At 41.2% G+C, this 14,286-nt stretch overlaps 1 protein-coding gene across 1 annotated transcript in view; it reads right to left on the reverse strand.

The window, feature by feature from the left end:
- slc15a4 (solute carrier family 15 member 4) overlaps positions 1 to 14,286 on the reverse strand; it is a 23,895-nt gene continuing 9,609 nt past the window's right edge. Inside the window, exons 7-9 of the mRNA XM_076104898.1 lie at positions 13,467 to 13,625; positions 9,645 to 9,803; positions 1 to 1,705 (exon numbers count right to left, since the gene is read on the reverse strand). Coding sequence (XP_075961013.1) covers positions 1,554 to 1,705; positions 9,645 to 9,803; positions 13,467 to 13,625 — 470 coding nt within the window. The 3' untranslated portion in view covers positions 1 to 1,553. The remainder of the gene's footprint in view (positions 1,706 to 9,644; positions 9,804 to 13,466; positions 13,626 to 14,286) is intronic.

The following is a 14,286-nucleotide window of genomic DNA, read 5'->3' on the forward strand; positions in this document are numbered from 1 at the left end:
TCAATTTAATTCACTTTAATAATGACGACAAACGTATAACCACAAAAACAATATCCCAGTTCTGTAGCATCATGAAAACAGAATATAATTACAAAATAAACGTAATAAATCTTTCTGAAGAGGACTGCAATGATAAAGAAAGCATGTATGGGATATGCAATAAAACAAGGAAAATCAATTCATCCGACCAATTAAACACAAGAAATAGCTTCTTGTTTTTTTATGTGCCGTTATTCCTTGAGCCCTGAGAGTTTTCTTGTTTTAATAAAATTCAGTACCTTGTGCTATACCTGCTCTGAGAATTATAGTAACACACACAGCCATTTCTCTTAACAGTATAAAGCTAAAACAAATGCATCACAGTCTAATAAATACAATACAGAAGCTTCTTTTTTAAGAATTCCGGGCAAAGCTGCAAAGCCACGATAACACTGTAAAATGTCCCTGACAACAAATACTGTTAAAGTTATGCTTTATTCTACTACGGAATTATAACTATAAAGAAGATGTCACTGTGAATGGGTTATGTTTTTATATCTTAAGTCTGCACTTTTTCATGATCGAAGCATTAACGCAGGGGATATTTTAAGAGCTACACTCAAGGTTGCCAGTTAAGCTTAAGGTTAGTTTCTAATTGTTTGTCATGCAGTTTTGCAGCTCGACCAGAAATGAAAAACTGCCGTGAAGCTTCATCGAGTCATGGAGTATTTGTAACGAGGGGTTATTAGTATTCATGTATGGGTCTGTTTGAGGATTTATAGGATGTAATCTCAGGCAGTGGGAACAAATGTGGCAGATTTTTTTCTCTTAATATTAGATTTGAATAATAGTTTCTTTGGAATCTCCTCAAACAAGAGCCCTATTGTCATTAAAAGCAGTGATTTCTGGGATTCTGCAACAACATAAAATTACCCCCGGAGTTAAAACACATTTCCCATTCAATCACAACTGTGACTGCATAGGTATTTCAAGCTCTCTAAAAGCCCAGCAGGGTAATTGTAATCAAGAAATAATGCTGAATATGTACATTTAATGCACAAAATGTCACATCAGTGGATGGAAGTCCAGAAATCATTTGAATACTGATGTTTCACAGCAAAAGAGTCGGTTCAAAAATAAGACTGTCAGAGCACAAACAGTAAAAACGCAACTATAAAAACAACCAATTTTTAATGGCACCACTCTTCAAGTCAAGTGCAAATGATCAAAGAAAGGCAACAACAACACAGGAGCGAGGGAGTACAGTAGAAACGATTCAAACATGGCTCCTGCATTAATCTCTATACTTTCAGTGGTACCTGTGCATTCATCCAGTGATGTAAAACCAATATTATTATTTAAAAAAAAAAAAAAAACAGGATGAAGACCCACCACTTAAAAGCTCAAATAAACAAATACAAAATACACAGTCTTGACTGGATAATTTGTAAATGAAAGAGGTAAACCAAACTTTTGTAGGATTTGATTCGTAAGTACCTATTCAACAGGGTCTTTGGGCGCTACGACTGAAAGAGGCAGGTATGGTGAGGGGGATATGGAGACATGAGAGTAGGTCAAGAGGAGAGGAGTCGCTGCCTTTGGCTTCCCGCTCTGCCCTTCTGCTTGTCATACTTGAAAGAGATAATAAGGAAGACGAGCAAGGTGACGCCCTGGATCCCTGCCAGGAGGAAGAAGTAGTAGTGCAGAGAGCAGTCATTGATATTACCTGGAAAGAGAGAAAACAAGGACATTATTATTATTATTATTATTATTATTATTATTATTATTATTATGAGATATGTTACACCTGAGCCGAGACTCCAAACAGCTGAGAAGCAAGACTGGCATTCAGATGACGCTTAAAAACTGTGAGCTGCACGGCAAAAAAAAAAAAAGACGACAAATATGGAAATTTGGAGAACAAAAGAGTCAGTCACGACATATTCAGAGGGCGACAGCAGGAGGGTTCTTTTATCACAAAGTACTGCGACGTGTTAAGAGAATACCAAAGGCAAAGGTAAACGGCCACAAGCTCGCAAGTGTGGCAGGTTGTTGTGCTTTTTTTTTTTTTTTTTTTGTTAGATATAAAAGGCAGACTTGAAGTGAGCATGGCAGGGAAACGCGACGCTGTCAGGATTTAGGATTCAGCGGAAGGGCTTGTTATGTCTCATCTCAGCCACGGCGAAACCTTCTGAAAGTGGAGACGGTTGACCCCGCTCATCGACAGAAAGGCGGCGTTGATGATGAGGGACTGAAGTGTCGCAAATAACTCACAGCTGTGATTCGAACCAGGGAGTCTTTCATCCATATTAAAAGGACGGTTTGTTTCCTCGTGGGAATGGGATGCAATAAAAAAAAAAAGATAGGAAACCATAAACTGATGCTTCCAGTGTGATCTGCTGTCTGACTTCGGCACAGGAGGGGGGGGGGGGGGGGGGGGGGGGACAAAAAGTCTGTGATAAGACTGACAGAACTAAGGGCACACAGTTAGTTTCAAGACACCCATTATTTTTTCCTACTGGGTTTAGAGACTTCAACCAGCAGCCGGTGAACTCTAACCGGCTCTAGTGTTGATTGAAGTGGTCACAAAGCTCAAGAGGGGAGCTCTAAACAAATCCTGTTATCGCCCTGCTAGGGCTTTACATGAAGGGCAAAACAATAACAAATGTCTCCACTTTTCAAGTGTGGAGACAATTGGATTGGCATGAGAGCCGCTTCTGGTCCTCTTGACCATGTCAGGCAGACCACTTGACTTTGCAGCCAACAGCATGCGATGAGGCCGGTTACCACTTTTTCTTGACGAGGAGACATTTTGTTGAAGGTTGCCTTGTACAGACTTCTGCGGCACATTGAAGAACCATGCCTTGGGTTTAACAGGCTCCATGTAAGGCACGGTTTCAGCAGCGACACCTATAAGCTTACATACTACATTATCGTCAAATGAGTAAATGTGAAGCCCCGGCGCAATCTGCCGTCTTCCTCACAAAGCTCCCTGTTAGCTTCTCCACGTGGTGCGGTCACGCCCAATAAAGAGCCGGCGAAAGAGAAGAAGCGTTGATTTTAATTATATATAGGGCCGATCGACATTTCAAGTTCTGCCTATTCACACAGCAGGGAATGTGTGGGAGTGTATTAGAGTACAGCCTAATTACACATGTCAATTTAAGGTTAACAGCCACCTGGGTCAAGATGGCGCTTACAGGATTTCCCATCTTACTTTTTTAGCTATTTTCACAAAATCCTTTTAAAATAAGTCTAATGTGATGCAGGTATACTAGCACAGCAGACACTAGATACTATGCAAACGTTTGTTTGCTGTCACCAACACTTTACTTTATAAGAGAAGGTGGAAAAGTTGAGGTCATCAGCCAATAAAACCTCGAGCAGCTTAATCTGTTACAAACTAAACAAACCTTTGCAGAAAGAAGTGCAAAACGTTCGGTCTTTGGGGCACAAACTGTGTGGGCGTCTCCGAGCACACCTGCTATTTTGGTTCATGTATTTGCAGCAGCGCAACGTGCAAAAGAGCTGGCTGAAGTCGTATAGATCAGAGGGCGTGGTGAACAGTGAACGCACTCTCAGCCAGTCACAGCACTGGTCTTATCGCTCAGACACAGCTGTTCCAATCACAGTGAAGCATGACAACAGCTCAACAAATGGAAAGACGCTTCTCCAAGAAATCGTGTTGCTGTGTGGACGGTGCAGAGCGGCACGACGTGAACACACACACACACACACACACACACACACACACAGGACCAAAAGTCAGTAGCATATGGTTGTGGATATGAAATAATGAAAATTAAAAAATTTGAAGTACAATGCCGTTAGAAATTAACAATTAAAAAGCTTGTATTGTCATCATATAAGATGGTGAAGCATCATATCAATCCTGCTATTTCAGGTTGTAAATGGTTACCTTGTATCTTAACATATGACAGCAGCATTTGCTTAGTAATGAATATCAAAAGGTTTGTATAAAAAGGTTGATGCCCAGAATTAACGAGCTCTGTTAATCCAATTTCTCCCACATAACGTCCTGCACGATGTGTGTGTAGAGGTGTACGGGATTATTTTGCAGCAGCCTGGCGTCATTAGGCGGTAAACACGGCGGACGGCAGCGCGTAAAGACACTTCTCCAGTAGGAGGCTGCAGATGTATCAGCTCGACTGTCCTCCTGCATCAAAATACTCACACTTTGCATTCCACTGCCTCCTGGGATTGAACCTCCCACCTGTTTGGGCCTCTCCTCCCACCTGAGTAGCATGCGCTGGACACCACAATATCAAATAGAGGTTAATTAAAAAGGTCAAAGCGCTGCTTGTGCTCGTCGTTGCGCCGCCACAAAATGAGTCTCCAGCCAGTCGAGCTGTTAATTCTGATGTTTAACAAGTATAATGTTCACCAGCTTTAGTTCGCGCGTTAGCATGGGAACATTTAAGAAATAATTTCCTGCATTAAACTAGACTGTTGAATGTCAAAGGCTGTGATTAAATCATGCCAGTGTTTCACAACAGAGGCCTGTAGAACATCCACCTTACTGCTGTCGAGGCAGCCGTGTCACAACGTATCCCCAACGAACACAGAGGCCTTCATGTTCTTCATGATGCGACAGGGCGTCTGATCAAAGAGCAGGACCAACTCATCTGAAGCATGTTATCCCGGTGCTTTGCATTATCACTCGTGATCAGTGGAGCGGATCACTGTCTGTAATGTCACCAAGTGTATCGTGCATATAAATAATTCTCTCTCTGTGTTGTGCGCACGGTCTTGTGGATAATTAGAAATCGAGCGGGATAAAATAACACCGTCGTCTTCGTCAACGCCGCGGCGCCGCATTGGGCCGTCTCCATAGCTTGAAACCTTTGATCTAGGAACAGAGAGCTGGCTGATGACTGAACTTCTGAGCGGCAGATGGAAAACACGACACTTTAACCCCCGGTCACAGTTTTAAGTTATTTTGTTGTCATCTTAAATTTGGTCAAAATTTGGAACCAAGGGCAGTGTTTGAATAATTCATGCAGTGCAACGTGTTTGACAGGAGAGCATGGGAGGAAACGGGAAGTGCATTAGCAGCGAGCGCGCTTGCATTTTTAATCGATAATTTCCCTTAACAGATAAACCAAGAGTGTGCCACCGCAGTCTTAATTAACAGAGCGGTACGGCTTACAAAGAGCTGGGAATATAGCGTACAAATGATGTCGGGGGAACATCCAGAGCGTTTAGTAAAATATGATCGGTTTAAAGTAGAATATGAAAAAAAAGTGCAGCATTTACAGCAACATATTCAACACTCCCCGAGTTTGCCCTTAAGCAGGCACTGAATGTCAGCATGACAAATGTACCAAATCCGGATTTTAGGACATTTTTACTCGTCTTAAGAAAATGTTACCGCAGCGTTATGCTGACCGGTGAGTGGATCTCAACCTTTGTTCCAGATTTTGAAACGTCTCTCCTAACTGCAAAATAACTGGCCAAAAAAAAAAAAAGAAGCAAGATCTAATGTTTTTGGGAACAGCATGAAAAACTGTGCAAGGTTTCAGTTGTGTAACGGTTCTTGATCAAATTTCATTATACATTAAGTTGGGCTCGACCTCCTTTTTCAGCCTCCGCCCCCCCCCCCCCCCAGGCCCAACCACTTTCACAAATATGGAGGGCTGATTACAGCAGCAAAAGACTAAACAAGGAGCTGCTGTAAAACACATTAATGAAGCCCATAAATATTTGACAGTTATTTTAAAGGGGAGGGAATAGTGGAGGCCAATCAGAGTGGATCATTTTGGTCGTTACACCATTCTTTAAGACTTCCACATATGGACCCGTTTTACAGCTCTTAACTTAGTGAAGGACAATATTGTGATTAGACTGAATGCACCAACAGAAGGGGTGTATACACCACATATGTATGTATACACACCATCTAATATCTGAGATATATAAACTTGTGGGACAATTTACCTGCGAGTGGGTTTGAGCAGACCATGCGAGTCCAGATGAAACGGGTCAATATCAATTCAACGTTTGAAAATGGATGAATTGATCCGGACCTTCAGTGCAGTGACCCAACGTTTGAATGCTTCAATGCATTCAATACCATCCTCAGAATGAAATCAGAGAGGGAATCAATGAATGTTTGTTTCAGCTATAAATATTTATATAAATATATATTTTCTGCTCTCTTGCTCATGAAACTTTGTGATTGATGCTGGCATTTTATAAATGACTACAACATGCTTACTATTTGTATTTGCCTCTGACATGTCTCATACATGCACCACAAAATACATTTTCAGACAGAGTAAGAGTTCTCGTTAAATTTGCCAGATCTGACATTAAAGGCTTCCATTAAAACGTTGACATTTCACTGAATGTGATCCAACACTTCATGAGCAGGATGTGCGAATGTCAGCTCTCTCTGAACGTCTGAACACGTCCCAGACATCCGAGAGAAGATCAGACACGACTTGAACACTGGTCAAAGAAATAGGCCGTTTCCTGTCATGTGACCATCGGGGCTCACAAATAAAACATTCACTTTGAGTGAATGACACTCCCACAAAGGCAGAAAATTATGCAACAATAGACATTTTCTAGGAACAAAAAGCTCCTCATGTGTAAAAGATAATGAGGGTGAAGAAAGTAAAAGGTTGATATTTGATTGACTCATGAGGTTAAAACGGCTCCATGCAGCAAAGGATGAGATGGTGTTATTATATACTGGTGTGATAGATGACGACTCAACCAGATGTAACCATAGTGGGGAAACGATGTGCCGTGGGATTTGAAGGATCAATAATTCCAACACTCCGTTTTAAGTTGGAGAGCAGATGTGGCTGAAATACTGAATAACCATTTTCACCGCTGCTTTGCAGACTGATGTCAGTCACACATGAGGTCTTTCACTCACACGTGCTAAATGGGAAAGTCATTCTCTTTCGAGACTCAAAACTCCAAGAACAAGAGGTAACGATCTCGCTTTATGAGTTTGTGAAAGACATAGAATACATACATATGTGTATACCTGACACAATAATGCTACATGTGCAACAAAGGTTGGCGCATTTGGAACTTGAATTCTCTGATGATGAATGCCTGTAATAGAGCTGCAACTAAACATTATTCTCATTATGAACCAATGTATAAACCTTGCTAGTGCATGGGGCAGTACCTGTAAGATTAACTGCCAACATTTTGCTAAATATTTCAAATAAAAAATTCCTTTGGGTCAATCGCCTGCTTTTACAGTATCTCAATATTTAGATTTTCGTATTTGGGGTCAGATCGGTCTCAATATCAAAGAATGCACAAATGTATTTTGTGATTTATATATAAATGACCCTCTCCGCAAAAATATATTTCAATCTACGGCAAAAGTTATTAAATATAAACAATTTTTTTAGTCCACTGAAAAATATAATCGTGGACAGAGTCATTTAAATATAAATCTTTGTGTGCATTTATCAATATTGAGACTGAACTGACCCGTTAATTATGTACAAATTATAGACACAGAATAGTTGAGCCAAACGAATCTGCATGGGACATTTTCCTTCTTATTAGCATCGCCAACGTCACCATTCATAGTCACAAAAAGTGAACAACCACACTATTCACAAAAAGAAACATGCACATGTACCAAGAATGTGAGACTTGTTCTTTAACATTTCCAAACCAGCTGGTAAAACCTTAACAAAGGGCAGACTAGCTGTGACACTTACTGATGCTGACTAACATTAGTGCAAAGCAGGGAGAGAAGGAGCAACAGCACTACAGGAGAGCGGAGCAATCCACCAGCATGATGCCAGCGGTGCCATCGCCATGTAACGCTCCAGGGACAGCTTTACTTATCCAGGGCTATGTAATCAGACCCCCAGCCTGTGATTAATGTTGCTCATCTGTCTTCAGGCCCGTACAGCTCAGTACAACTTAGCACAGCTCACCCAAAATGCTGTTTACTGCACACTATTCTGCCCGCAGCCATGGAAATAAGTTGAATCCATTCCACCTAGAGAGCCGTGAGATGTGGAAGAAGCGAACATGCAACAAAGTGTAAAAAAAAAAAAACAGCCACAAAAACAAACTGCATGATCCCAGACTGTATTTAATACCTCGGCTCTGTGCTGCGTGTTATTTATCAGTGGCCAGAAGGATGTTTTGTTCCATTTCTGCAGCTCACCTTTTAAATGACTTGTTTTGGAAAGCAAAAAGAAGTCTTACAGGCAATCTGGCTCTAGTTTAACTGGCCCTCAAGTGAAGCAAGGCTGAGCAAAGGATGGATTTATGAAGCGTGCCGAGCATCTTCCAGTGCTAACATCATCAAAAAGACCCCCCTACCTGTCGGCGCACTGTATTAATGAGCTATTAGGTGTTTGTGGGTAAACAATTTACAGTGTTGGCTTATTTACCGCATGCTCAGAGAAAAGTGCATCTGGGTTGGGAGCCTCCTCTCGGTAGGGAGCCCATCCATCTGCTGCCACCACCGCACTATTTATTCTACCACTTGGACAGATTTACACAAACCTTTTGTCATTAGTCTGACATGTCTATTTATTATGGGAAACAGTCTTAAAACAGGAGTGCACAGGGCGCTGCCCCCCCTCTCTCTCTCTCTCTGCATCTAATTTACAAACTCTTTGAGTGGATTTTAAATCAGCACAAGCTATGAGCATTCGGTGTGTCCCTGAAAAAAATGAATAAAAAAAATGCTGCGTTCTGAAATCGATACCCAACAATTCTATTACGAGTCCATACATACAGTCGGTGTGCAAAGTCAATAGTGCACTCCACATGCACTGAGCATCTAACAGCAGGATTTACAACTGTAACGCTCAATTCAGGCGGATTATGGGCAGCCCGAAGACAACTGTGCGAGTCGAGATCAATCACCTTGACGACATTTTGAAGAGAGAAGCATCTTTCTTTCAATTTAATCCCAGACAAAGTCATGTTTTCTGTGAGACTGCATGCATGGCAAAGGGTCAATCTTCAAACAATTAGGTCAATTGATTTTTTTTCTGTGCAATGTCAGGATTATTGTATATCAAGCTTTATATATTCTATACCCCTTAGATCAAATAAAAAAAACATGCTAAGCTTTAAACCGGCAATGAGTGACTGTTTTGCCAGCGGTGACTAACTGTAAACACAAGACTGATTTACACATCTAGCAGTTTCGAAGCAACATTATCATTGAGCTGTGAGCTGTGTTTCTGACCACCTGGTGGTTGCAAGGTTAATATTCACTCTCCTCTTTGCTCCTGAGGGAAATATCTGGCTATGTTCACCAGCTAGTCGCCAACTTTGTCCATTTGGTGCCGAGCTGGCAGTGTCGAGCGGGTTTTTAGAGCGTTGAAAACGGATGCCTGCTGAGGCTGAAAATGATCCTATGAGAGCACTGACACTGAACCAAGAAAAAGTAAAGCTGCAGGCTAGAAAACAAAACAATGAGCTGAAAGAAGCCTTAAAGCTCCTCCCAACATTCAGGAAAGTCAAGTGATAGTTCTCTGTGGGTGCAGCACCAAGACTGACCCCTTTCACATTACATATGTTCAATTGATCTGTTGTTATTATAAAAAAATGTATCTGTTATGTTTTCTGCCTCTTGTGTGTGATTTGCAATGACCGCCACACATGTAATGAGCGTATAAGCTACGGTATTCTCTTACCGAAGTCTGTGTGGGATGACATCCAGCCAATCGCCTCGATGGAGACAATAGCCAACAAACCGGAGCCCACGAAGGAGCCAACCCCAGAGAAGAAAAAGAAGAGCCCCATGATGGCACTCTGCATGGACTTGGGGGCTGCAGAGTACGCAAACTCCAGACCTGCAAAAAAAAAAAAAGAGTAACAAGACAGATGTTTGTTGAAATGTTGGGTATAGAATAGTGAAAACAGTTTATATGCTATGTCCTGTAGCAACATGCTACAGCCAGTGAGTAATTTAGCCTGTAATTTCATGCTACTTAGTCATACGCTATGCCGGCTGTAGTAACAAAGTAACACTATGTACTGAGGTATAATATCTGTCTTCATGCATCTATGTAATACGACGGGGTTTGTTGACACTGACTGTTTGTATACGAGACCAAAAGGCTTCGTTGGCAGCTGCTTGGCAGCATCTTTTCAATGGGGGCACTGGTTTGTGGTGCCATTGTTTGTTATCTTCTCTGCTTGGTACTGGAAATTATTTTATTTCCGGAAAAACACATCACTCAATATTTACTGTGTCATGAAAAAAGAGAAAAAGGACTGAGAAAATGGGCAAGGAACCTAAGAGAAAGAAAGACACAAAAAAAAACATCAAGTGTGTCTTTTTTGCCTCGAGATCTGTCTGCCTGAGAGCTGACATTGATAATTTCATGGCGCCTCAAACATGTGATTTTTCAAATGAGGGCCTATAGCTACATCTGTCAGTAGAGATTAGGGAGCTGCGGTTAAATACATTTGCCTTTTAAGACATTCCTTGGAGGGGGACATTGCACAAATTAATGCGACAAGCAGTTTCCGAAAAGATACCTGCGCTAGTCGCACAAAGGAACGCTTCAGAAGAAAAAGAATGAGATAAGAGCATGGCAAACATATCGCCATTACTCAGTGGAGAGCATGAATGACCTTTCCAGAAGTTCACAATGATACATTTGTTTATGTCCTAAGCTAACCTTTTGATAGCAAAACAACACTGGTCAATAGCTATGCATATCACAGGGGACTACAAAGGTTGGCGAGGGTTCTAGATACAGCTTTGCACAGTAACGGGGACCGTACAGACCAATAGTGTGGGAGAACTGGATTCCACATAATGTTAAGTTTGTGACAACAATAATTCAAGAAACAATCAAAATGAGCTCGACCTTTCTCGACCAAAGGGCAGAATTATTCAAGAAAAAAAAAAAAGGCCTGGAATTTAAAAACGCATAAATATTTTTTCCTCCAAAGGCCATCGTTGGTGATTCATCGGGGGATTTTTCTTTCTTAGAAAACAGCATTAGTCTCTAAGATTTTTAGAAGTGCAATACATAATTAAAATACTAAAAGGAATAAGTTTTGCAAAAGTTTTTGCATATTCTTATTGCCTGAAAGCAGACAAACTTGGGTGGTGTACAAGCAAAGAATTACCAATCATCCTACTAGAATGGGGATTGCAGCGAGGACGTTTGAAAACAGATTTATTCAAACAGAAGAATACTAAGGGGAAATACTTCTAACCAGACATATGTCACAATTCTGTCAGCCAATTTTCCTTTAGGTAAGCCCTGAGGGATGGTATGGAGGGAGAGAGGAGAGTAAGTCTATTTCAAGGATCCCCATAGCTTTGTTATGTCTGGGTTTCACTTTCATGGAGACGCTGATACTTGTGTTTTAAAGAAGCCTTACGGAGCGAATGTGTATGTTCATTCGTACAAACACCCTGCATTGCCTGGATCGGCTTGATAATCCATCCACTGTGATGAAGGAAAAAAAAGTCTTGAATATTAATGGTTCAATCTTCACTCTTGATATAGAAATAAAGCGAGTGCTATATAGAAGAACCTACAACAGCATGACCCGTAGCAACAGGAGAATGACTCAATCGTGGCTCACGGCCTGAACAAATTTGAACCACTAAGATAACGGAGGCCTGAAGCCCTGATCATTACTGTAGAGGGAGAGAAGAACAAAACTACAGACAAACACAATACGAGGCAGATTTCTGTATTTTCTATATCACTCACACATTTCTCACAGACCCAAACTCCGCTCTATTATTAAAGAATACTGTTGCTTCCATTCTTGTCTCAGATTTTGCAACCGCTATTTTATGCAACATGAGAGCCATTTCTCACTTTGTCACATTATTGTATTACTGGAACAATATGGCCTTACTCCTCGTAGCTTTTAATGAAATGACATTTCCTGTTTAGTTCAGGGCACACAAAAAAAAAAGAAAAAAGGTGCAATTTTCAGCCGATACCTTGAAATTATCAAGAAGAAGTCTGCAGCTGACAGTTCTAGCAAAAAGTATTCTGACCTGCTTTGATTCAATGCTTTTCTTTTTAAATCATTTCTCAAAGAAGAACAGGAAATCTATTTTTCCAGGGAATGCAAACTCTACCCCATTTCCAGTGAAGGATTATGGGTAGCCTCATATTGATGGGCATGTTTCCTCGAATGATATTAACTGGGATGAATCGTTCAAGCCGCAACAGTAATGCAACTTTAAATCCAAATCAGACATGGGACTTTAACAAGCTTCCCAGTGTGAGAAGTGATGTAATCTATCTTGAATTGTCATATTTTCTCCCATCTTCTGTTGGTAGAAGATTAAAGCTATTCACAAAGGATTTCAACCCACCACTAAGACACAAAACAATAATTAAGGATTATTTCAGGTTAATCTAAGACGTAGGACTTTCAGAACAAGTTAATCACCAAAGTCACAGCTCTCACTCCACGTGGCATCAAGCAGATAGTTTGGGCTCATTGTGCCAAGGTTTTGAGATATCTGCCTTTGGAGCTTTGGCTTCCAACCGAATACGCCGATAGAGATTGATCAAATTCAGTTTGTGCTCCACAGTGAGAGATTTGTCAACCTGCTGATTAGTTTAATACCCTTTACAATCAATGAGCTGGACCGATGTATTATACCGTCTTTTCCTTTGGCTCTGCAGCTGATAGAGTCTCCAGTATAATGCCTCTGGAAGTAGAGGTCTAAATGGAAATATAACTTCCAGCATCCTCAAAAGACATACCATCATATTCAAGTGTAATATGTCTGCATGAGCAGTGTGAAAGCAGGGGACGCATGCTAATTGGATAATTAAGAGTTGAACTTGCAATGCAGCGTATTCCAGTACAATTCATCAGATTTATCTCTCTTTACTATTTCATACACTGGTGTATATTTAAGCACACAGTGGTAAATGTCAACACACCAAGTGACTGAACACGGAGATGAAAAGTTTATGTTACGATGTTAATTGTGTTGCCACTGTGACTATAGCCCTCGGGGATGCACGGTACAGTGTAAGGTGCATAGCTGTGCATTCATCCATCCTATTTTCTACCGTATGTTTGGAAACAAACGGAGGGAAAGCTGTGCGGCTGGTCACTGGCCGGAGCGAAGTCATAGCTTTCATCCCCATTTCAACTTCAAAAGGTTATCCGCACTGCATTTATAAAATGTCCCATTACTGAACAACGCCGTGCATCGGGATTGTCAATTATCGATCGACTTCTTGGTCTATTTAATATGGACTACAAGCCACAAACGCATTAAGCTCGTGCAGGCAATGAATCATCAAAGAAACACATTCTTCATCATCATTGCATTCTGCTTAGAAGAACGGGCGCTACGGTTTTTAGCCCACAGTCCATTCAGAGCGGCTCAAGACCAGCTCTAATCATAAGGCTAACCACTGGAGGATACTGTATTTTACTGTTAGTCTGAATCATCACGTCTACCTGCTGGTGGTGCTAAACGAGACACAGGAGATATCCAACAACTGTACCTGCAATGCTGGCAAAGACTTCGCTGATTCCTATCAGCACATATTGAGGCACTTGCCACCATATGGGTAAATCTGCCGCGTGGTAGAAAACGTTGCCAATCATCTGGTCAATGGTACCCTTTGATTTGACGATCTCCAGGCGTTTGGTCTCCAAAATACCTGAGGGGACGGAAACAAAAAAAAGAAAATGCACATCAGCACCGTTAGCTGAGGGAGAAAATGTGGATAAAGCATACATGGTAAAAAATTTTGCCACAGGATGCAAAACAACAAAATGCAAACAGGGCAGCCAGTGAATCTAAAGGCTGAAGAAACACTTGTGAAAGATTTAAGTCCGTGTCACCAACAAACAGCCTAAATGCTGCCAGAGTTAGAGGATTCAGTGACAGTTCATTAAGCATTTAACGAGCGTTAAGACTATCCAACCACTTCATTAAGATCACATCTGTACGCTTCCATATTATGGCATTTAGTAATGAAACAGTGCAGACGGTTCAATAATGAGAGCCAAGCAGTTGTCATCAACCATTGCCTCCTAAGAGCTTTATTCGATAGCCGCTGGTTACATGATAATAGCTCTATTTCCAGATAACTCCCAGAGACAGCCTCCTATCATAACGATACTTAATGCTGTATTTGAGAGGAGTTGTGGCCTTGTAATCCGGCTATCCTATAATACCAGCTGCCCATCTCAGAGAGTGTGGCCACTGGGCTGCCTAGAGCAAGAGTCACACTATAAACACACCCACTTACTGAACATCACACATCAGACAGCCCAGTGTGATCCCTGGCAACTCTGCTCCAACTTTCATAAAAAATA

This window comes from Anarhichas minor, unplaced genomic scaffold (assembly GCF_050575085.1).
Source record: "Anarhichas minor isolate MPS153535 unplaced genomic scaffold, ASM5057508v1 ptg000030l, whole genome shotgun sequence".
NCBI classification, from domain to species: Eukaryota; Metazoa; Chordata; class Actinopteri; order Perciformes; family Anarhichadidae; genus Anarhichas; species Anarhichas minor.